This window comes from Jaculus jaculus, chromosome 1 (genome assembly GCF_020740685.1).
Source record: "Jaculus jaculus isolate mJacJac1 chromosome 1, mJacJac1.mat.Y.cur, whole genome shotgun sequence".
NCBI lineage: Eukaryota > Metazoa > Chordata > Mammalia > Rodentia > Dipodidae > Jaculus > Jaculus jaculus.
This window is the reverse complement of record NC_059102.1, coordinates 123,596,299-123,620,633: the sequence shown is the minus strand read 5'-3', so window position 1 is coordinate 123,620,633 and position 24,335 is coordinate 123,596,299. Positions and strand designations below refer to the sequence as shown.

At 41.5% G+C, this 24,335-nt stretch overlaps 1 protein-coding gene across 2 annotated transcripts in view; it reads right to left on the bottom strand.

Annotated features, from left to right (window-relative positions):
• The window catches only part of Hsdl2 (hydroxysteroid dehydrogenase like 2), a 75,068-nt gene extending 54,725 nt beyond the window's left edge, over nt 1–20,343 (bottom strand). For both annotated transcript variants that reach the window (XM_045140175.1, XM_045140181.1), the window contains exons 1-3: nt 20,232–20,343; nt 4,079–4,242; nt 2,524–2,622 (exon numbers count right to left, since the gene is read on the bottom strand). In XM_045140175.1, the coding sequence (XP_044996110.1) occupies nt 2,524–2,622; nt 4,079–4,242; nt 20,232–20,248 (280 nt within the window). In that variant the 5' untranslated portion in view covers nt 20,249–20,343. The remainder of the gene's footprint in view (nt 1–2,523; nt 2,623–4,078; nt 4,243–20,231) is intronic.
• Between the last annotated feature and the right edge of the window lie 3,992 nt (nt 20,344–24,335).

Here is a 24,335-nt window from a genome sequence, read left to right as displayed (position 1 = left end):
GACCCAAGAAGAGAAGAGAAAAAGTGAAATGTTTAGTGTAAGAATTCAGAAGTAGCCGGGTGTGGTGGCGCACGCCAGCACTCAGGAGGCAGAGGTAGGAGGATCACCATAAATTCGAGGCCAGCCTGAAACTAAGTAGTGAATTCCAGGTCAGCCTGCACTAGAGTGAAACCCTACCTCCAAAAAAAAAAAAAAAACAAAACAAAACAAAACAAAAAAAATGTTGAGTTCAGAGTGTGGAATACTTTGAATGTCAAAAAGGTATCTGTATTTTGTATGATAAATATAAAATCTCAACTGCTCTCTGAGTGGACTTCAGGCCTGCCCTACCGGAGGGAATTCCTGCCTGATGCTGAACACCTAACAAAAAGTCTATAGCTTGGAAGGCCATAACCACTACTATTTATCTGGCTAAATGGATATATTATGCCCACCAAATTGTCCTCCAAAAACTTATATGTATGAACATATATTAATGCTACTCTCACTTTTGGTTACAGAAGATTCTCTTTTCAAATAGTGGTGACCCCTGGAGTGACTCAAAACTCACCGAAGTGCTGAAAAGTGACAGTGGGAATGTTCAGCACTATGTAAGATATCTCTATCACATTCTCCAAGACTCAGAGACCACTGCAGAAGAGGTGGCAGAAAGGAAGGGAAAGAGTGCTCACAAGACTATCTTCGATGGGCTGGAGAGAAGGATTAGTGGTTAAGGCACATGCCTGCGAAGCCTAAGGATCCAGGTGCAGTTCTCCAGGTCCTACATAAGCCAAATACACATGGTGGTGCCTGTGTCTAGAGTTTGTTTGCAGTGGCTAGAAGCCCTGGCACGCCCATTCTCACTCTCACACACTCTCTCTGTGTCTCTAATAAATAAATAAAAATAAATATTTAAAAAAATAAAACAAGACTGCCTTTGAGACCTTGATATCCATGACTTCAGATTGGCTGATGCTACCTACACAGGCCTGAATAACAGGAGGGGTAAAAATGATAACATCAAATAGGAGAAAGACTAATTGGAAAGAAGGGATTTAGTAGAGGGAAAATTTGGGAGGAGAAAAGGGAAGGTGTGGGAAGGGATTATGATTATGGTATATTGTCTATATTTATGGACATTGTCAATAAAAAGTTAAAAAAAGAAACTTACCAAATAATATTTTCATCAATTGGAAAGAGACAAGCAGATGAGATCTGGATAACCATTTGGTAAGATGTAAGTATCAAGGACCAAATTTTATTTTGGTACTAGGTCTGTTACAATATCTAAAAAAATTTTTTTTTAAATTTTTTTTTTCTTGGTGGGTGAGCGGTTTGAAGTAGAGTCTTGCTGTAGCCCAGGGTGACCTGGAATTCACTATATACTCTCAGGGAAGCCTTGAACTCACAGCAACCCTCCTATCTTTGTCTCCTGAGTACTAAGATTAAAGGCATATGCTATCACACCCAGCTAAAATAATTTGTTACAGGCCAGGCATGGTGGTGCACACCTTTAATCTCAGTATTCAGAAGGCAGAGATAGGAGGATCACTCTGAGTTCAAGGCCACCCTGAGATTCCAAGGTGAATTCCAGGTCAGCCTGGGCTAGAGTGAGACCCTGCCTCAAAAAACCAAAAATATATAATAATAATAATAATAATAATAATAATAATAATATGTCACAATTAAAAATAAAGTTATTAGCTAAATTTAAGGCATGTTTGTGTATGAGTAAATACTTGTTTGTGGTTATTCTCCAAAGACTCAAAAAGATCCAAGAGATTAAAAACAAATTTGGAAATTGAAATTACTCAGCAGGGCCTCAATTTCACTTTCCATGGTTTCAGTTACTCAAAATTAGTATCAGTCTGAAAATATTCAAGAGAAAACTCCAAAAAAAGTAATTTTTAAGCGTTATTTCTAGTAGCAGATGATGAAATCTTGAGTCATCCTGTCTAGGGCCTGAGTCACACCTTTCTACAATGTATCCATACTTTATACACTACTTACACACTAGTACTTAGCAGCTGCCGGTCAAATATGACTCTCTCAAAATATTTACGCTTATTTTACTTAGTAATGGCCCTAACGTACAAGAGTTAGGAATGCTGACATTCCATATATGCCACAGAGTGCTAACTGCAAATGAAAAGGTAAAAGTTCTCTACTCGAAGAAAGAAAACATCATTCTGCTGTGGTGTTCATTTTGGTATGAATAAGTCTTCCATAGATGAAACTGAGAAGTTATAGGAAACAGACTAGTCATGCTAGTTTGCTTTGTTGAGTTATCCACCTCAAACTGCAGACTGCAAGAGACAAGATGAGACTGCAGTCACATAACTTTCACTATAGTTCGTTATTGTCATTGCTCTGTTTTATCATTGTTACTCTCTAACCATGACTAGTTTATAAACTGGACTTTATCACAGGTATGGAGGCAGAGAAAAACGACGGTATAAAAGAGGTCAGTACTACCCATAGTCTCAGGCATGTTACAGCTGCATTTTATCAACATTCAATAACTGTTTCGAATTAAGTAACTACCTCCAAATTTCTCAACTGCTTTTTCCACCGCACTGCTGATTTGTTGTTCGTCTCTCACATCAACAACACACGGCAGGGCTTTTCCTCCAGCTACTTCAACTACAAAGGATAAACCAACAAAAAAGTGTAAGTATTCAATAATTGTAGCTCCCATTCTGACAAAACAGTTAAAGAAAAAAATGTCCCATCTTCAGAAAAATCGAGATAAATGACAAGGTCTTTAAGACACTACTGACTTGGTCCTGCAATAGACAGATTGACTAACCACATCCAGATACAGACTAGCAAGGCCCTTTTCATTAATTTTTTTAAAAAGGAGAGTAGCCGAGCATGGTGGCACATGCCTTTAATCCCAGCACTTGGGAGGCAGACATAGGAGGAGCGCCATGAGTTCAAGGCCACCCTGATAAATAGTGAATTCCAGGTCACCCTGGGCCAGAGTGAGACCCTGCCTCAAAGAAAAAAAAAAAAAAAGAATGAACGGAAGAAATAGAAAAAATTTTTTTTTTTTTTTTTGGTTTTTCGAGGTAGGGTCTCACTCTGGTCCAGGCTGACCTGGAATTAACTCTGTAGTCTCAGGGTGGCCTTGAACTCATGGCAATCCTCCTACCTCTGCCTCCCGAGTGCTGGGATTAAAGGTGTGCGCCACCACGCCCAGCCGAAAAATATTTTTAAATTATCAGTAATTCATCACCTATCTTCAATGATTATTATTGTTTGACTAATTTATCTTTCCCTTTAGTTTGGTTTTTGTATTTTAAAATAAGCCCCACCATAATTAGCTCTCGTGCAGCATAATAATTAATATGACTAACAAAACTAGAAATAGCAACTAAAGTTGGATTTTTAAGTCCTTCCTTTTGGCACTATGTTTAGCATAACCCTTAGAAATAAACACAAGGTGATCATTGATCAGCTGGTTTAGACATAATGAGACATGATTTTTAGCCAGCATCTTTCACCTAATTCAAAACTGCTGAAGGAAGAGCTGCAGAGATGGCTCAGCGGTTAAGGTACTTGCCTGCAAAGCTTAACCACCCGAGGTTCAATTCCCCAGTACCCATGTAAAGTCAGATGCACAAAGTGGCACATGTATCTGGAGTTGTTTTGCAGTGGCTAGAGGCCCTGGTGGAACCATTCTATCTCTGCTTACAAATAAGTAAATACTTTTTAAAAATGAGCTGGGCATGGTGGCACACACCTTTAATCCCAGCACTCGGGAGGCAGAGGTAGGAGGATTGCCATGAGTTCAAGTACAAAATAAACACCTCTAATTTTTTGGATTTTTGTTTGTTTGTTTGTTTTTCGAGGTAGGGTCTCATTCTAGCTCAGGCTGACCTGGAATTCACTATGAAGTCTCAGGGTGGCCTCAAACTCAAAATGATCCTCCTACCTCTGCCTCCCAAGTGCTGGGATTCAAGGCCTGCACCACCAAGCCCAGCCCTAGGATAATTTTTTAGGATAGCTTTCTAGCAACTTAAACTGAACTCTTCAGAAAATGATGTACTGAAGCCACTGTAAGGATAGTTCATGAAATGGCAATTGTCATACTCACTTTCTTCAGCAGCAGTATAGATTGTGCCTGGAAGTTTGGGATGTGACTGGGTGGTCTTCGCAGCAATGACAACATTTGCTCCATCCTTTGCTGCTTTCAAGGCAATAGCTTTGCCAATGCCTCGGCTTGCACCTGTGATAAAAATTGTGCATCCTGCTAGCTTCCTACAACAGAACAAAGGTGAACTTATTAGAAACATCAATACTGGGGCTAGGGAGATGGCTTAGTGGTTAAGCACTCGCCTGTGAAGCCTAAGGACCCTGGTTCGAGGCTCGATTCCCCAAGACCCACGTTAGCCAGATGCACAAGGGGGCGCACGCGTCTGGAGTTCGTTTGCAGTGGCTGGAAGCCCTGGCATGCCCATTCTTTCTCTCTCTCTCCCTTTCTCTCTCTTTCGCTCTCAAGTAAATACAAATAAAAATAAAAATATTTTTAAAAAAAAGAAACATCAATACTGCTATGTACTAACCAGTCCCAGATTATGTACATTTTCATAATACATATTTCCTGCTCTGTAGGACATTCCCTATTTCCCCCTGCCCATCTGATAGCTAAAAGCCCCATTATAGTTTCACTGCAAACAACTTATACGTTATTTATGGGAAACTGCAGCTACTCAGTTTGCTATGATCTGGTAAACAAAATTTGCTCAAATACAATAGAAATCTTAAAGAGAAATGAGGAATTGGCTTTTTTTTTTTTTTTTTTTGCTTTTTCAAGGTTAGGTCATGCTCTAGCCCAGGTTGACCTGGAACTCACTATGTAGTCTCAGGGAAGCCTTGAACTCATAATGATCCTCCTAACTCTGCCTCTCAATCTCAAGTGCTGGGATTAAAGGCATGCTCCACCATGCCCAGCCTGTTGTGTTGTTTTTTGTTTTGTCTTTTTTCTTTTGTTTTTTTTGAGGTAGGGTCTCATTTTATCCTAGACTGACCTGGAACTTACAGGGTTCCTTCTACCTCAACCACCTGAGTGCTGGGATTGAAGGTATGCACCAACACATCTGGAAGAGAGAGAGAGAGAGAGAGAGAGGGAGGGAGGGAGAGTGTGTGTGTGTGTGTGTGTGTGTGTGTGTGTGTTTGAGACAGGGCTCTGCCTGAATGCTGGGATTAAAGGTATGCACCAACACACATCTGGAAGAGAGAGAGAGTGAGTGTGTGTGTGTGTGTGTGTGTGTGTGTGTGTGTGTGTGTGTGTGTGTTTGAGACAGGGCTTAAAGCAGACCAGGCTGACCTCAAATTAATTATGTAGTCAAGGCTAGCCTTGAACTTCTGATCCTCCTGTGAGTGACAATTAGAGGGAACAGGCATTAAGGGGCAATAAAAGGACCAGAGTTAGGCCTTAGAGTCTAGCAAGACAAAAGAACCTCATGCTATGACCCTAGTTCCTATCACACACCTAGGAATCACATCCCTGGGGCTCTGATGCCCCCCAAAATGGGGAACCAATTAGGGTGGTGGAACTGCTAAAAATAACAAAACAGACATGCTAGCCAAAGAGAAGAGAGGGTCCCATAAAACAAAACCCACCTTAAGACTCCCAGGTCAGAGGCTTTCCCATCCGAACAAGAGTTTTTCTGCTTTCTTTCTTTCATGTGTGTTTGAGTAAAGTTTGCTTGCTCTTATTTTATCTTTTGTACTCTAATCCTTTATTTTTGACTTTTTTTTTTCGGTTTTTCGAAGTAGGGTCTCACTCTAGTCCAGGCTTACCTGGAATACACTATGGAGTCTCAGGGTGGCCTCGAACTCAGGGCGATCCTCCTACCTCTACCTCCCAAGTGCTGGGATTAAAGGCGTGCACCACCACGCCCAGCTTTGTTCTTTTTTTTTTTTTTTTTTTAAATATTTTAGTTATTTGAGAGGAGAAAGAAAGGAGATAGAATGGGAGTGCCAGGGCCTCTTGCCACTACAAACAAACTCCAGATATATGTGCCACCTTGTGCATCTGGCTTATGTAGGTACTGGGGAATCAAACCTGGGTCTTTAGATTTCATAAGCAAGCATCTTAACCACCATCTCTCAGGCCCTCCTTTATTGTTTTTTTATTTATTTATTTATTTTTTTTTTTGGTTTTTTGAGGTAGGGTCTCACTCTGGCTCAGGCTGACCTGGAATTCACTATGTAGTCTCAGGGTGACCTCGAACTCTCGGAGATCCTCCTACCTCTGCCTCCCGAGTGCTGGGATTAAAGGTGTACGCCACCACGCCCGGCCCTCCTTTATTGTTTTTAAGAGAAAGAACTCTGAGCCAGGCATGGTAGTACATGCCTTTTATCCCAGCACTCAGGAGGCAGAAGTAGGAGGATCACCATGAGTTCGAGGCCACCCTGAGACTACACAGTGAATTCTAGGTCAGCCTGGACTAGAGTGAAAAAAAAAAACCCTACCTAAAAAAGAAAAAGAAAAAAAAAAAAAAGGAGAGAACTCTGAGACTCTCGGATCCAGTTGTCTACAAATATTAACAATGGTCTCCACTTCCCAAGTATTGGGATGACTGGCATAAGCTTAGTTTTTTATTTTTAATAATTTTATTAATTTACTTGAGAAAGAAAGAGGCAGAGAGAGAGAGAGAACGGGCATGTCAGGGCCTGTAGCCACTGCAAACAAACTCCAGATGTGTGCCACCTTGTGCATCTGGTTATATGTGATTCCTAGGAAATCAAATTTGGGTGGCTTTGCAAGCAAGTGCCTTAACCACTAAGCCATCCATTCACCCCTAGTCTTATTTTATTTATTTTATTTTTTGGTTTTTCAAGGCAGGGTCTCACTGTAGCCCAGGCTGACCTGGAATGCACTATGTAGTCTCAGGGTGGCCTCGAACTCACGGTGATCCTCCTACCTCTGCCTCCCAGGTGCTGGGATTAAAGATGTGTGCCACCATGCCTGGCTCTAGCTTATTTTTTAAATTTTATTTTTATTTAAGAGAGAGAGAGAATGGGCACATAAGAGACACATGTACCAACTTGTACATCTGGCAGACATGGGACCTGGAGAAGCAAACCTGGGTCCTTAGGCTTTGCAGGCAAATGCTTTAACCACTAAGCAATCTCTCCAGCCCAATAAGTCTAATTTTTGAGTGGGACAATTATGTATAAATTTTATCATATTCTGTACTCTGTATAATGCTTTTCTACAGTGAATATGTAGCATTTAATAAAATAAATACTCTAGCCCAGGGAGAAGGTTGAACAGTTAAAGGTACTTGCTTACAAAGCCTACAAGCCTGAGTTTGATTCCCCAATACCCACACAAAGCCAGATGTACAAAGTGGTGCATGTGCTAGAGTTCCTTTGCAGTGGCAAAAGGCCCTGGTACACCCATATATTCATTCTCATTCATGTTCTCTCTCTCTCTCATGAATAACTTCTTTAAAAAAAAAAAAAAAAACCAAGTATGATGGCACATGCCTTCAGTCCCAGCACTTTGGAGGCTGATGTAGGAGGATTACCTAAATTCAAGGCTAGCCTAGGACTATAGATTAAGTTCAAAGTGAGACCCTGCCTCAAAAACAAAATAATATATATATAAATAGTTCAACAGACATTTATCATAGGTGGAATAGAAACAAGCCAAATGTCCATCAACTAATAAATGGAGAAATATAATATGACATCCACATAATAGAATTATTGTTTGCCAATAAAAATACTAAACTACTGATACATGCTATAATATGGATGAGCCATAGGAAGAAAGCAGTCACAAAAGATTACATTGTTGTAGGATTCTATTTATATGACATATCCAGAACTGTCAAATCTACAGAGACTCTAAATTAGTAGCTGCCTACAGCTGAAAGCAGGAGGGTGAGGTGTCTCCTTCCAGGATGACATTGAGGTTTTAAAATTGATTGTGGTGACAGGTTTTGGTGAATATGCAAAGCCACTGGCTATGTTAAATAGGTGAATTGTTCAGTGTGTAAATTACATTGAATGTCAGTAAAATGATTAAACAAACTTAAAAGGTACAAAAAGAGCTCAAATTGATTGGAAATAGTCTTTGATTCAAATAACAGACAGTTCCCTATCACCCACTTCATTTAAAAATTTTTTTTTGTTTATTTTATTTATTTGAGAGCTACAGAGAGAGAAAGAGGCAGAGAGAGAGAGAGAGAGAGAGAGAGAGAGAGAGAGACAGAGACAGAGAGAGGGAGAGAGAATGGGCACGCCAGGGCTTCCAGCCACTGCATACTCCAGATGCATGCACTACCTTGTGCATCTGGTTTACGTGGGTCCTGGGGAATTGAACCAAGGTCCTTTGGCTTTGCAGACAAGCGCCTTAACCTCTAAGCCATCTCTCCAGCCCCAGAAGCATTTTTTAAAATAAGGAATTATTCGGTTTCCTAAGAAGAAAGCAAAATGAAGACAGGAAGAGACAGAGGTGTGGACATTTTCGGTAAAAATATAGCAAACACACAGAAAGGACATGAGTGTATACCTTAAAGGACAAAATTAAAATGAGCAATGGTGTACTTATTATTCAAGCCAAGAAACAAGAGTATTGCCAATACTCCAGAAGCTACCTGTCTTTCTTTCTGTTGTGGTTTGAATATGAAACACCCTCAGACTTCTGATTTTAACTATTTTGTTATTTTGTGCTATTTTGGAAGGCTGTGGAATGTTGAGGAGTCTGGGTTAGCTTTACAGCTTTCTTTGAACAGGAGTGGTGATAAAAGGGACATTCTTAGATCAAGCCATGAGGTGGTGGTTGGCAGTTTCTACTCTCCCTCCTAAATGGTAAGAGGCCAGCCACATATACAGAAGCCCTTGAAGATGAGCTAATTAGAACATTTTAGCCAAACTCCCACCTAAATATGATCATAGATATGACCTCAACTTACTGAATATGGGGCAGCAAAATCCAAGCAACCCAAAGATATGTGAAGAACATGTCATTGTTTTAAATCACCAAATTTGGAGCCAGTTTGTCATACTTCAATAGATAATGAAAATACAATGAAGTTTAACTCTGTCAAGTTATGCCAAACATTAATAACAGTATTGTTCATTTTAATCTAATCTATATAATTTCCTTTCTTATGTCTAATTTATTTCAGTCAGACAAAAGATGTTCCCAGATGGAACACTGAAAAGAAAAGTCTGAGATACAAGAAAATATGAAAACTGAAGACACTGGAAAGAATGTAAGAGCCAAAGGACGGGTAGGACTCCTTACAACATGCTCCTCCAGACACAAAATGACCTCATGTCCTCACAGTGCCTGACACTACCTGCACAATACCATCATAATAGGAAGAAAAGATGATGACATCAAAATAAAAGACTGAGAGGAGGAGGGGATATGATGAAGAATGGAGTTTCAAAGGGGAAAGTGGGGGGAGGGAGGGCATTACCATGGGGTATTGTTTATAATCATGGAAGTTGTTAATAAAACAAATTGAAAAATAAGTAAGCTGTGGGGGCTGGAGAGTTGACTTAGTGGTTAAGGCACTTGCCAATGAAGCCTATGGATCCTGGTTTGAATCCCCAGCATCTACACAAGACAGATGCACAAGGTGGTGCATGCATCTGGAGTTCATTTGCAATGGCTGGAGGCCTGATACACCCACTCTCTCTATCTGCCTCTCTCCAATAAATAAATAAATAAAATACTTTAAAAAATAAGTTTGTGGAATTAAAGAGATAATAGGGCTGGAGAGATGGCTCAGCAGTTAAGGTGCTTGCCTGCAAAGCTTTACGACTTGAGTTTGATTTCCCAGTACCCACATTAAGCCAGATGCACAAAGTGGTACAAGCATATGGAGTCCATTTGCAGCAGCTGGAAGCCTTGGCATACCCATCCTCTCTGTCTCTCTTCTATCTCTGTATGCTTGCAAATAAATAAAAAAAATATATTTAAAAAGAGAAAATATATTGCTACAATCACATAAACTTAAAATTGAATAACTGGAGTTTTGTAGGTATTTGTATTATTTGGAAAAATAATAAAACTGTTTACTTTAGATATTGTAACTTATATACTAATGTTAAAATTTCTAGGCTAAAGGGTTCCAGGTACAGTTCAGTAGTAGATTACACACTTCAGTATGTGTGAGGCCCTAGGATTGATCCCCAGTAACACAAGAGAAAAAAGGAAAAAAAAAAAAAAAAAAACAGGCTAGGTTACCCACTTTATAAGTAGAAATTCCGAGCTGGGAATAGGGCATACAACTAATCGTAGCCCTTAGAAAAGCAAGACAAAGGAATGCTACTAGTTCAAGGACAGCTAGATGATGTGGTTTAGGCTAGTCTGGGCTAAAAAGTGAGACCTTGTCTCAAAAAACAAAACAAAACAAAATAAAAATGCCAGACACTGACAATTTTGGAAAACGCCAGATACTTACAAAGACATGGCTCTCTGCAAGAGAATGGACAAGGGCCTGTGGGACAGGTTAAAGAATATAAAAATAGATTTTCCAGGATTTCTCACTCACGTCAAAGGGAGTAAAACAAAGACCCCACTTGTTCTATTAAAGAGGCAGAACAACATAGATAAATACATAGCATAAGACACAGTGTATTGAATTGTTATAATAATCTCATGTCAATAGTAAATCTACGTAGAATTCAAGGTTCCTCTGTACTTTTTGCCTTTATGTAAAATCACTCTGAATGGATATAGACATACGTCAAAAATTACTTGCAATACCCTGTCTCAAAAATAAATGACATGATGTCTATACTTTGTTTCAAAATTAGGCAAGAAGGGAGTAGATAAGAGGAGGGAATAGGGGTTGGAGAGTTAATTGCTTGCCTGCAAAACCAAAGGACACAGGTTCAATTCCCCAGGACCCATGTAAGCTAGATGCATAAGGTGGAGCATGTGTCTGGAGTTCATTTGCAATGGCTAGAGGCCCTGGCATACCCATTCTCTCCTTCCCTCCCTCCCTGTCTCCCTCCATACCTCTCTAATGAATAAATAAAATTATTTTTTAAAAAAGAAGAGAGATAGAATAGGATTGGGTTTAGGTTAATGGCTATGGGCCTAATTATATGTACATGGGGATTCACTATATTATTCTGTCTTCTTTTGTATATATTTAAAACTTGCACAATTCAAAATAAAAAAAATGTCAAAAATAAAAAAATCACTTAAGGTAGTTCTTCTGTGTGTTTATGTGATAACTTTAACATATAATCAAGTTTTCAATGGTGGCATTCAATTTTGTCTTTTTGTCTTTGATAAAAGTTGTAAACTGGCATAGATGCCATACTCTCATCATAATGTATAGTCTAAGAAATCTGGCACTTGTCTATAGATAACCAGATTCATGAATTGCCGGCCTAGCTTTTTTGTAGTTTTATTAAAAATATGCATGCATACATACATATGTATGTGATTTCCCCTTTTCTACATGTTCAAAAAATAATATATAAATTATTAAAGAGATTTTTAATATTAAATGTTCATAAAATGTCCCAACTACTGCTTTAAAAGCCCTTTTTTTTTCCAGGGATATAGCTGGACTGAATCCTAGTAGGATAAAGGGCATGATCCTCCCCACTCAGAGTCCAGAACACTGGCAGCAAGAGTGATAAAAGCAGCTGCATTTGCTCTACTGAGAAGGACTCACAGCTCTCAAGCACTGGAATGAGAATACCAACAGCAAGGGTACTCAGAGAAAAAGTCCAGACTTCTTAATGCCACTGGAAGATAACTAAAACTTGTCCAGGTAGAGACAATCTAAAATAAATGTGATGAAAATTTTTTAAAGAATTGTTTGAATGAATAAGCTATTCTCAAGTTTATTTGAAAAACTATTCAATGGAATTTCAAAGGGGAAAGTGGGAGGGGGTAGGGAGGGTATTACCATGGGCTACTTTTTATAATCATGGAAAATGTTAATAAAAATTAAGAAAAAAAAAGAAAAACTATTCAAGAATGACCAGAAAAATTTTGAAAAATAATCCAGATGAGGTGAGAACTTTCACAGATACTAAAATACTTTGTAAAAGCAAAGTAATTGGCCAGGCATGGTGACACACACCTTTAATCCCAACATTCAGGAGAAAGAGGTGGGAGGATCACTGTGAGTTCAAAGCCAACCTGAGACTACATAGTGAGTTCCAGGATAGTCTGGGCTAGAGCAAGACCCTATCTTAAACTACCCACCCCCCCCCAAAAAAAAACAGTATAGTAATTAAAGTAGTATGATACTAATGTATGAACAGAAGACCAAAGTAACAAAACATAGTATAGAAACAACCCTCTGTACATACAAGATTTTAACATATGATCATAATGAATTTCTTTAAAATTTTTTTAAATGTATTACATTTGTTTGAGAGAGAAAGAAAGAGGCAGATAAGAGAGAGAGAATTGGCACACCAGGGCCTTCAGCTGAGCTGCAAATGAACTCCAGGTGCATGTGCCAACATGTGCATCTGGCTAATGTGGGTCCTGGGGAATCAAACCCAGGTCCTTTGAATTCAAAGGCAAGTGGCTTAACTGCCAGGCCATCTCTACAGCCCCCATGATGGACTTTCTAAAAGAAAAGGATTAACTATTAGGTCAATATGGCTGAGACAGTGGAACAGCATCTAAACCAAAATATAGTGGGCTTCATAACTCATAATTTATACCAAAATATATCTCAGGTGGAGGAAAAATATATATACATATATCCATCATAAAATAAAAATCTCATTGAGCAAGGGCTCTGTTTAGGGATGGGGCTGTGGCTCAGTGGTAAAGCACCTGCCCCGTATGCAGGAGACTATGCATATCACCCCCCCCCAACAGTTTAAAACAAGCACAGAGACATACAAACGCAACTTATTGTTACATCAAGTAAACAAAATTCATACATGGCTTTAAACCCTGGTTTCTCAATTTCTGCACCACTGACATTTTAGACTGCTGTAGCTGACTTATGCATTGTAACATGTCTCTGCACTCTAGTAGCTCCATTCAGCTGCCATTAGAATCTCCTCTCAACTATAACAATCATGAATCTGCACAGGGGGCTGGAGAGATTTGTGACTACAAAGCATAACAATTCAATTCCCCAGTGTCCACATAAAGCCAGATGCACAATGTGGTGCATGCATCTGGAGTTTGTTTGCAGTGGTTAGAGGTCTTGGTACACCCATTCTCATTCATATATTTTTCTCTCCCTCTACTTGCATATAAATAAATAAAAATATTTTTTAAAAAATATACTCAGATCAGCAGTCAAGGCACTTGCCTGCTGTGGTGGTTTGATTCAGGTGTCCCCCATAAACTTAGGTGTTCTGAATGCTAGGTTCCCAGCTGATGGATATTTGGGAATTAATGCCTCCTGGAGGGAGTGTATTGTTGGGGGCGGGCTTATGGGCTTTATAGCCAGTTTCCCCATGCCAGTGTTTGGCACACCCTCCTGTTGCTGTGGTCCATCTTATGTTGGCCAGGGGGTGATGTCCACCCTCTTCTCATGCCATCGTTTTCCCCTGCCATCGTGAAGCTTCCCCTCGAGCCTGTAAGCCAAAATAAACCTCTTTTTCCCAGAAGCTACTCTTGGTTGGGTGATTTCTACCAGCAATGCGAACCGGACTGCAACACCTGCAAAGCCAAAGGACCCAGGTTCCATTGCCCAAGACCCACATAAGCCAGATGCACAAGTGTCTGGAGTTCATCTGCTGAGGCTGGAGGCCCTGGCATGCCCATTCTCTCCCTCCTTCTCTCTCTCTCTCTCCCAAAAAAATTAATATTTTAAAAGTAGAAAAAAAATTGCTCAGATAGCTGGACATGGTGGTGCATACCTTTAAGCCTAGCACTACGGAGGCAGAAGTAGGAGAATTGCTATGAGTTCTAGGCCACTCTGAGACTACATAGTGAATTACAGGTCAGCTTGGGCTACAGCAAGACTGTACCTTGAAAAACAAAAACAAAATCTACTCAAATATTACCAAATGTCCTTAAAGGGTCAAGTTGTTCCTAGTTTATAAAAAAGAGGTCCTCATCCTCAAATGTTAAAAAGCAGATGCAGGGCTGGAGAGATGGCTTAGCAGTTAAGCGCTTGCCTGTGAAGCCTAAGGACCACGATTCAAGACTCCAGGATCCATATAAACCAGATGCATAAGGTGGCGCATGCGTCTGGAGTTCGTTTGCAGTGACTGGGGGCCCTGGCCCACCCATTCTCTCTCTTAAATCAAATATTTTGCTTTTATCAAGGTTAGATTAAGAACTCTCATTAATCCTTTTGAGTATGCAATGGTTTTGCATACTCAAATAGATAAATATCTATTAATGTTGTAGAAAGGAACTGTAAGAATGAAATTTTGGAAATGAACCATGGGAAAGGCCTGTGGAAATATTTCTCATAAGCCTTACAAATAATTTTTCTGAGAATATTGCTGTGAGTTTCTTTTAACAATATATTCATTTATTTATTTGCAAACAGAAAGAATGGGTGCAGCAAGGGCCTCCAGGTGCTGCAAATAAACTCCAGACACATGCCACTCCATGTATCTGGCTTTATGTGGGTAGTACAGAATTGAGTCCAGGTCATTAGGCTTTGTAGGCAAGCACCTTAACCACTGAGCAATATCCCCAGCCTCTGTGAGATATTTTTTCTGCTAAGTTCCTGTCTTCTAAGTTGCCCTGAAGTTCATCTTACAATCATGTAACCCAGTGTGGTGGTTTGATTCAGGTGTCCCCAATAAACTTAGGTCTTCTGGATGTTAGGTTGCCCAGCTGATGGCAACTGGAAACTAAAGCCTCCTGGAGGCGGTGTATTGTTGGGGGCGGGCGGGCAGGCTTATGGGCGTTATAGACAGTGTTTGACACACTCTCCTGTTGCTATTGTCCACCTTATGTTGGCCAGGGTGTGATGTCTACCCTCTCTGCTCATGCTATTATTTCCCCCTGCCATCGTGGAGCTTCTCCTCGAGCCTATAAGCCAAAATAAACCTCTTTTTTCCCAAAAGCTGCTCTTGGTTGGGTGATTTCTACCAGCAATGCGGACCTGACTGCACAATAAAGAGCTTGCTGAAAGTGGAGGAAATACAGAATGGGGAGTAGAAGAAGGCAGTTACAAATACCAGCTAAGGGCACATGATCAGTTACAGAAATGAGGACTGTAATTGCAATGTTTCTGTCCTACCTTGATACAGAGTGTTTGTACATATCTACACTAATATGAAGATTATGTCACTAGCTAACTGTTGAATTTATATCAGACATATTACATTAGAGACTAAGCATTTCTCAAGAAACCTTGCTTTGGGCTGGGGAAGAGATTTTGTGGTTCTGGTTGTATGTGGCATAGTTACACCATGTTAGGCAGAATTATGAGCTTGTTACTCTTTTCATTTGGAAATTAAGTATAACATAAGGAGATATGCTTTGGTGTCAAGTTGACAAGGGATGGACTTGTGATGGTTAAGGTGGTGCCAACTTGATCTTTTTAGTAATCCACAGAAATCCCTTTCGGATGGGTCTCCAAGATTGCTTCCAGGAAGGAGGAAGTCCTTCCCCCAAGTGAGCCCTTCCCCCCAGAGCGGATGGCTCCTCTCAGAAGGGACTTTATATAAGGAAGCTCTGGGTGAAAAGAGCCCCTTCCTTCCTTCTACTTGGCTGCCGGGGCTGCTCACTGCCTTCCAGCGCGGACTGAAGACCAGCGTCAAGTGAAGACCCACATGGATAGAAACCCAGCGGCTCCTAGGAAGCCTCCAGGCCTTCAGTGCCGGATGACTGCTGAGGCATCCAGCCACGTGGACTGAGCAGCTACCGGATTCCTTGATCCTAGGGCCTGCGACTGCTATTGGATTACCATAAACTAATCCAATAAATTCCCTTTTTAATAGAATTCATTCTATCATTTCTGTTCCTCTACAGAACCCTCACTGATACACCTGCCCACTTAAAGCAATGTGACTAGGTTTCCTCTGCCTTGGTGTACCTTTGGCCTGAACAGTACAGATAACCAACATTGACAAGGAATGCTTAGAGATGTTGACTTATCTTAAACCATGCTCTTTGTGCTACTTCTTCAATGACCTGGTTGCAATCCTGACCCAGAACAACATGTGCATGAGTGAAATTTGCTCAGCCCATGAAGACAAATGCACTAAATGTTCACAGAACTGCCACATATCTGCTGAAAACAAGTGGGCTTAGTATAATTGAATTTGGGAACAGAGTGTGTGTGCATGTTCTCAATCAGCAGAGTTCATCAGGTTATACCATAAATTCCTTTCTTTAACAAATGTTTAAGTAATCAGTCAAAGTCAGAAAGTTCCTTGTCCGCAGGGTGTGGTGACCTTTAATCCCAGCAGAGGTAGGAGAATTGCCATGAGTTCGAGGCCACCCTGAGACTACATAGTGAATTCCAGGTCAGCCTGGGTTAGAGCAAGACCCAACTAAAAAAAAAGAGAGTTCTCATACAATGCTCAACTTGTTCACATATTGCTGATTTTTGCTATTCAATAAAAAAACCAATGAGGGCTGGAGAGAGAGCTTAGTGGTTAAGGCGTTTGCCAACAAAGCCAAAGGATCCTGGTTCAACTCTCCAGGACACATGTAAGTCAGATGCACAAGGGGTTGCATGCATCTGGAGTTCATTTGCAGTGACTGGAGGCCCTGGCGCACCCATTCTCTCCCCTTCTCTCTCTCCCTCTTTCTCTCTCTCAAATAAAATAAAAACAGCAATGAGTGCCTGTGAACAGAAGCGATAGCCACAGAGCAGCAGTTGGCAGCAGGTGCAGTGGGTTCACCTCTGGTGTAGACGACTCTGGGGGTCCGTTCCTTCTCTTAGGCTCTGCTCCAAGAAGCAGCGAGCCCACTCTTGGGCAAACAAATCCAACACTCATTTTCTAAAATTCCAGGACAGTGCCCCAACTGGGCAAATGCATCTTGCACAAATTTTAAAGCACGTATTATCTTTGATCCAGTTATTTTACTTCCAGGACTTTATTTTGGAGTTACACTGATATATGTGCAGGAATAGAAGGATAAACATGGAAGCAAAGATGAAGCAAAAGAAAAAGAGTGAAAATAATTTGGTATCCAAGACTGGGATAAGGTTAAGTAAATAATAGTATGATCATTAATATAATGTTATGCAATCATTAAGGAGGAAGGCGAGTATCTACATGTACTGGCAAGGTATGTATATTCCAAGACACGTTAATTAAAAGCAGCAAGGACAAAAATGGAGTTTACTATGATTTTGAAAAATAGATGGCCCTATTTGGGTGCATAAAATATGTTTATAAATGCATTGTGTTGAAGTTATGTTCTTGTGGCTGGGACCTTTAAAGCACCTGATGGGAGGAAAGGATTTTTTTTGTTTGTTTTTTCAAGGTAGAGTCTCACTCCAGCTCAGGCCCACCTGAAACTCACTCTGTAGTCCTAGTCTGGCCTTGAACTCACACTGATCCCTCTACCTCTGCCTCCTCAGTACTGAAATTAAAGATGTGTGCCATGCACCATACCTGGCAAAAGGATTTGTTTTTGACTTACAGCCTCAAAGGGAAGCTATGATGGCACAAGAAAGCTTGGCATGAGCAGAGGCTAGATACCACCTCTGCCACAGCATGTGGAAAACAGCAGCAGAACAATAAGCCAAGTTCTGGCAAGGGGGAACTGGCTGTAACATCCTTAAGCCCGCCTCTAATAACACACCTCCTCCAGGAAGGTTCTACCATCAGTTGTGGTATTTTTATTGGGTATTTTATTTTATTTGGGCATTTTTATTGAATACCCAAATTGCCATCAGCTGTGCAGCAAACATTCAAAATTCAAGACTTAACTTTTTTAAAAGTTAAGTCTTTTGTCTGTTTGAATGTTTCAACCTAATTAGAGAACAGGCATGTCACTCATGTGAAGACATCTAAACTTTATAGAAACATAAAGTAGACAAGTGTTTCCCAGAGGCTGGGGAGGAAAGAAAGTTGAGAGACATATTTAATGAGTATTTTTCAATTTTGCAAGATGAGACATTCTGGAGATTGGATGTACAACATAACACTACTGCAATGCACACTTAAAAATGGTAAAGGGAGCCGGGCGTGGTGGCGCACGCCTTTAATCCCAGCACTCGGGAGGCAGAGGTAGGAGGATTGCCATGAGTTCAAGGCCACCCTGAGATGACAGAGTTAATTCCAGGTCAGCCTGGACCACAGTGAGACCCTACCTCGAAAAATCAAAAAAAAAAAAAAAAAAAAAAAAGGTAAAGGGGGAGTTGGGTGTGGTGGCACACACCTTTAATCCCAGTACTCAGGAGGCAGAGGTAGGAGGATCACCACCCTGAAACTACATCGTGAATTCCAGGTTAGCCTGGGCTAGAATGAGCCCCTACCTCAAAAAACTAAAAACTAAAAAAAAAAAGGCAAAGGGGACTAGCTTAGCAGTTAAGGCACTTGCCAGCAAAGCCAAAGAACCCAAGTTCAGTTCCCCAGTACCCATGTAAAGCCATATGCACAAAGTGGAACATGCCTCTGGAGTTCATTTGCTGTGACTAGAAGCCCTGGCATGTCCATTCTCTATCTGCCTTTCTCTTCCCTCTCAAATAAAGAAATAAATATTTAGGGCTGGATAGATGGCTTAGCGGTTAAGCGCTTGCCTGTGAAGCCTAAGGACCCCGGTTCGAGGCTCGGTTCCCCAGGTCCCACGTTAAGCCAGATGCACAAGGGTGCACACGCGTCTGGAGTTCATTTGCAGAGGCTGGAAGCCCTGGCGCGCCCATTCTCTCTCTCTCCCTCTCTCTGTCTTTCTCTCTGTGTCTGTTGCTCTCAAATAAATAAATAAATAAATAATTTTAAAGAAATAAATATTTAAATATTTTTTTAAATGTTAAAAGTGGGCTGGCGAGATGGCTTAGCAGTTAAAGCATTGGCCTGCAAAGTCAAAGGATCCAGGTTTGATTCCCTAGGACCCACATAAGCCAGATGCACAAGGGGAGCATGTGTCTAGAGTTGTTTGCAGTGGCTGGAGGCCCTGGCACTCCCATTCTCTCTCTCTCTCTCTCTCAAATAAATAAATTAATTAAATAAATGGTAAAGGTGGAGATATTTTTTTTTACATATATTTTACATTTTATCACTTCCCCAAAAATTCACGTTTTGGGCTGGAGAGATGACGCAGAAGTCAAAAGTTTAAAAAATCTGGGCTGGAGGGATGGCTTAGCGGTTAAGGTGTTTGCCTGCAAAGCCAAAGGACCCAGGTTCTATTCCCCAGGACCCACGTTAGTCAGATGCACATGGTGGCACATGCGTCTGTAGTTGTCTGCAGTGGCCAGAGGCCCTGAAGCGCCCATTCTGTCTCTCTCTCTCCCTCCCTCTATCTCTCTGTCAAATCAGTAAATAATTTTTTTAAAGTTTAAAAAATCTGATGACCCAGCTTCTGTTACCCAGTACACACATAAAGCCATAAGCACAAAGTGTCGCATGCATCTACAGTTCGTTTGTAGTGGCAAGAAGCCCTGGGGTATTCAATGTCCTTTTCTTTCTTTAATATTTAATTTATTTATTTATTTGAGAGAGAGAAAGAGAGCGAGCGAGCGCGCACATAGACGCGCCAGGGCCTCCAACCATTGCAAACAAACTCCAGATGCATGCACCACCTTATGCATCTCTGGCTTATGTAGGCCCGGAGAATCAAACCTGGGTCCTTAGGCTTCACAGGCAAGCGCCTTAGCTGCTAAGTTCTGCTAAGTTATCCTTTCTTTCTTTCGTTCTCTCCTTCCCTCCTTCCCTCTCTTTCTCCCTTGAAAATACAAGTATTCTTAAAAAAAAGCAAAACAACATTTTAACGAGCTTCTTAATTGAAAAGCACTTTTTTAAAATACCCATTGTTTTATTCTACAATCAAGCGTTCATAACAAGAGGGAACTGTTCACTCACTACGCGTCCCAGGTGACCTCTCACCCAGAACTTGCAGGCACCGCGCGGTCACGCAAGCGGGAAGCCCTCTCTCTTCGCCCGCGCCCCGCGCAGGAGGACTTGGCACTGCTCTCCCTCTCCTAGGGTACAACTCGGGTTACTGCTTTCCGCGCCTGACCACCGCGCAGGTCCCGCGTACACCACCTCCGGTGCCAGCCGGAGGTCCAGAGAGCGCCGTGCCCACTTCGCGGAGCCTCCCTGCGCCTGGCCGGACTGCACCGCCCAGAGCTCCACCGCGGCCCCACGAAGCCCCGCACACCTCCGTCTCTCCCCGCAATGCCCCAACCCCTTACCCGGTGTTGGGTAACATGACAGCGCAGCTAAGAGGACTCGGTGGCGACTAGGCGGCGACTAGTAGAGGGTCCCAGGCAAAACTTCACTCAGCATTTAGCCACGCCCTCGGCTCCGCCCCATGCCCCGCCCCGTGGCCTGAAAGGGAACCAGAGCTCGAAGAAGCCGGAGATATCTGAGTGCGCCTGCGCACGCAGGTACTGGGCGGGCTCTTCAATAGACGCCTCTCTGCGCAGGCGCTCTGAGGAATGCCTCCGCCCCGCCCCTTTCCCAAGCTCCCCTGTGACAATCCTGCCGCCGCCAGCCAATACCGTACGTCAGTCCCTACGTACTTCTTTACCGGCTGGGCTGCGGGAGGTTTTAGACCGCTGGGGATCCTGAGCGGGTGAGATGTGTGGCTTTTCGTCCTCCCTGTCCACCTCGGGACGTTGGTCGAAAGAAAGGTGCCCTTGTCCGAAGCTGGCCAGTGTCAACATTGCCACTGTTCTTCCGAATCTGAGCTAAACCAGCCTGACTTCGCGGGCCTGAAGAGAGCCGGTGTTGAGGGGGCAGCTTCTGGAAGAGATCTTGGCAAAGGGCCCTCTGAAGAATTCATAGTACATCCCAGCAACTTGGAAAGGGAAATCTTTAGTCCCGGGATGAGGTGAACGCTGCACTCAGTTTTGTCTTTGTAACTATATCCTAAACATAACTCAGCCACCAAGAATGAACTGGAGTATGACATGGTTGAAGCGAAATCGTTTTGTATTTTGTAGTGACAGGAAAGGATGTTAAGAGGTTATTGTACAAGCCTAAAAATCAGAAAAGCAGCCTTAAGATGAGTATGTACTGACCGCCCCATTTGCTGTAGGCCCGTACTAACTCTTGGTGTCACCCAGTGTTTCAGTTTGACCTATGATGTGACAGACAGACTGCAGAGGATCTTATTTATTCAATTACATGAGCACCCAGTACATCCAGTTCATTTCAGATACAGCAGGACAAAATGTGGACCTACATGGAAGTATGAGTAGCCAGTGTCTTAGACTGTTGTAAACACCAAAGAATGTTGACAGAAAAGGTTGGATGAAAAATTTACTCACCACTCACCCTTGGGAGCTCTTGCTGAAGGACATATATATTTGTCAGATACAGTGAGCTCTTGGTAAGTAGAATGGTGCCACTTCCATACATCTAAAATTGTTCCCTTTTGAAAGCCCTCATATTCTTGGTCTGTTATATTCCCCTCTCTTTGGTCATGTGCTGTTATTTTCCATTAACCCAAAAAAGGAGATCTCAGCAAAGAGACAAAAGAAAATAAGTAGCCATTTTTTTAGGCAAAAAAAATTATATTTTCCTGCCGAGCGTGTTGGCACATGCCTTTAATCCCAACACTTGGGAGGCAGAGGTAGGAGGATCACCGTGAGTTCAAGGCCACCCTGAGACTCCATAGTGAATTCCAGGTTAGCCTGGACTAGAGTGAGACCCTACCTCAAAAAAAACAAAAAATGTATTTTGTTCCAGGTTTGGTGGTGCATGCCTTTAGTCCCAGCACTTGGGAGGCAGAGGTAGGAGTTCAGCCTGGGCTAGTCCAAGAACCTAACTCAAAAAACAACAAAAGAAATGATTTGGGGGCTGGAGATATGGCTTACTGGTTAGGGTGTTTGCAAAGCCGAAGGACCTCGGTTCAATTCCCCAGGTCTCACATAAGCCAGATGTACAAGGTGGCAGTGTGTCTGGAGTTCATTTGCAGTGGCTGGTGACCCTGGCACTCTCATTTTCTACCTCCCTCCCCCCCCCCTCCCCTCCCTCCCTCTCTCCCTCTGTGTGTGTCTGCCTCTTTCCCTCTCACAAAGAAATAAGATTTTAAAAAATTGAAATAAAACATTTTGTATTTTGTGTGTTTTTATTTTTGAATTTAAACCTAAATTATTAAAGATAATTTTTCTAAGCAAATTTAAATTAAATACATTGTATTTAATATTTTGACTAGTGTTAAAATATGATTTTAGTCAGGTGTGGTGGTGCATGCCTTTACTTCCAGCACTTGGGAGGCAGAGATAGGAGTGAGTGTTGCCATAAACTCGAAGCCACCCTGAGACTACATAGTGAATTCTAGATCAGCCTGGGCTAGAGTGAACCCCTACCTTGAAAAACCAAAAAAAAAAAAAGGACAAAATATGATTTGGAGTTATACATGACCTTCCTCATCATTGATTAAACTAGCATTAAATTTATATTATAGGACTTCCGGTTAAGATGGCCTGAGCTGCAGGAAAAGCAGGTGAGGGGATTCTCCACTCACACCAGCCTCTTCACAAATGTAAGAAGAGAGGTTGGCAGGGACCAACAGAGCAGCTCATGAGGAAGAGGACTGCGAGAATCAGGAGAACTTCAGCCACCACCCACAGCCTCCCCTCCCCCACTGCCAGTGCAAGCACCAGAGTGACCTAGGGGAGGGAGCTCACCTACACAGCACCCGGCACAGGCAATCAGAGCAGCAACCCAGCCAGCCTGCATGAGCCCACAGTGCAGCAAAGTGGGCACACAGCATAATTGAGACCAAAGCCATTCCAAAAGGTAACTGGGATTACACAAGGTCAGTACCCAGCAAATAAGCCTGGTATGTAGGCTTAAATTAGAGGTACTAATTGCACCTTCCATGTCAGGGTAAATTATATGTTAAATCTGATGGATGGTCAGATTTGCAATTCTTCAATAAGCTATATTTTGGGCTTGATAAAAGGCATACTCCAAAAGGAGGACCTTATAATCCTACACATATTCACCTAACATGGGGGCTCCCAACTTCACCAAACAAATGCTATTAGAGCTTAGGTCACAGATAATACCAAACACACTCCATTCTCATCAATTGACAGGTCATCCCGGCAAAAAATAAAGATGCATCTGATTAAATGAGGTCATAGAACAAGTGGACCTAACAAATATATACAGGACATTTCATCCAAATGCTGCAAAATACATATTCTTTTCAGCAGCACATGGAACATTCTCCAAAATAGACCATATATTAGGACACAAAGCAAATATTAACAAATACAGGAAAACTGAAATAATTCCTTGCACTTTATCTGATCACAGTGGGATCAAACTACAAATCAATAGCAAGAAAAGCTATAGAACATACACAAAATCGTGGAAACTAAACAATACACTACTAAATGGTGGATGGGTCAATGAATTAATCAAGAAGGAAATCAAAAATATTCATCTAGTCATATCACAATGAGAACACAACATACCAAAACCACTGGGACACAATGAAGGCAGTCCTAAGAGGTAAATTTATAGCTTTTTAAGTGCCTATATTAAGAAATTAGAAAGGTCGCAAGTAAACAACTTAATGTTTTACCTTAAAGCCTTGGTAAAAGAACAAGGCAAACCAAAAATCAGTAGACAGGAAGAAATAATAAAGATTAGGGAAGAAATTAATGAAATAGAAACAAAAATATTCAAAGAATCAATGAAACAAAGAAGATTGATAAACCCTCAGCAAATCTGACCAAAAGAAAGAGAGAAAAGACACAAATCAATTAAATTAGAGATGATAAAGGCACCATCACAACAGATACCAGAGAAATTAAAAAAATCATAGGGACATACTACAAGAACATCTACTCTACTAAGTTTGAAAATCTGAAAGTAATGGATGATTTCCTTGATTTATATGATGTAACTAAGTTAAATCAAGATGAGATTAACCATTTAAATAGACCTATAACAAGTATGGAGATCCAAGCAGTTATCAAAAATATCCTAATTTGGGCTGGAGAGATGGCTTAGTGGTTAAGCGCTTGCCTGTGAAGCCTAAGGACCGGTTCGAGGCTAGGTTCCCCAGGACCCACATTAGCCAGATACACAAGGGGTCGCACGCATGGGAGTTTGTTGCAGTGGCTTGAAGCCCTGGCACGCCCATTCTCTCTCACTCTCTCTGTCTGCCTGCCTGTCTGTCTGTTGCTGTCAAATAAATAAAAAAAAAAAAAAAAATCCTAACTAAACAAAGATCAGGCCCAGATAGATTTACTGGTGAATTTTACCAGACCTTCATGGAAGAACTAACATCAGGGCTGGAGGAATGGCTTAGCAGTTAAGGCACTTGCCTG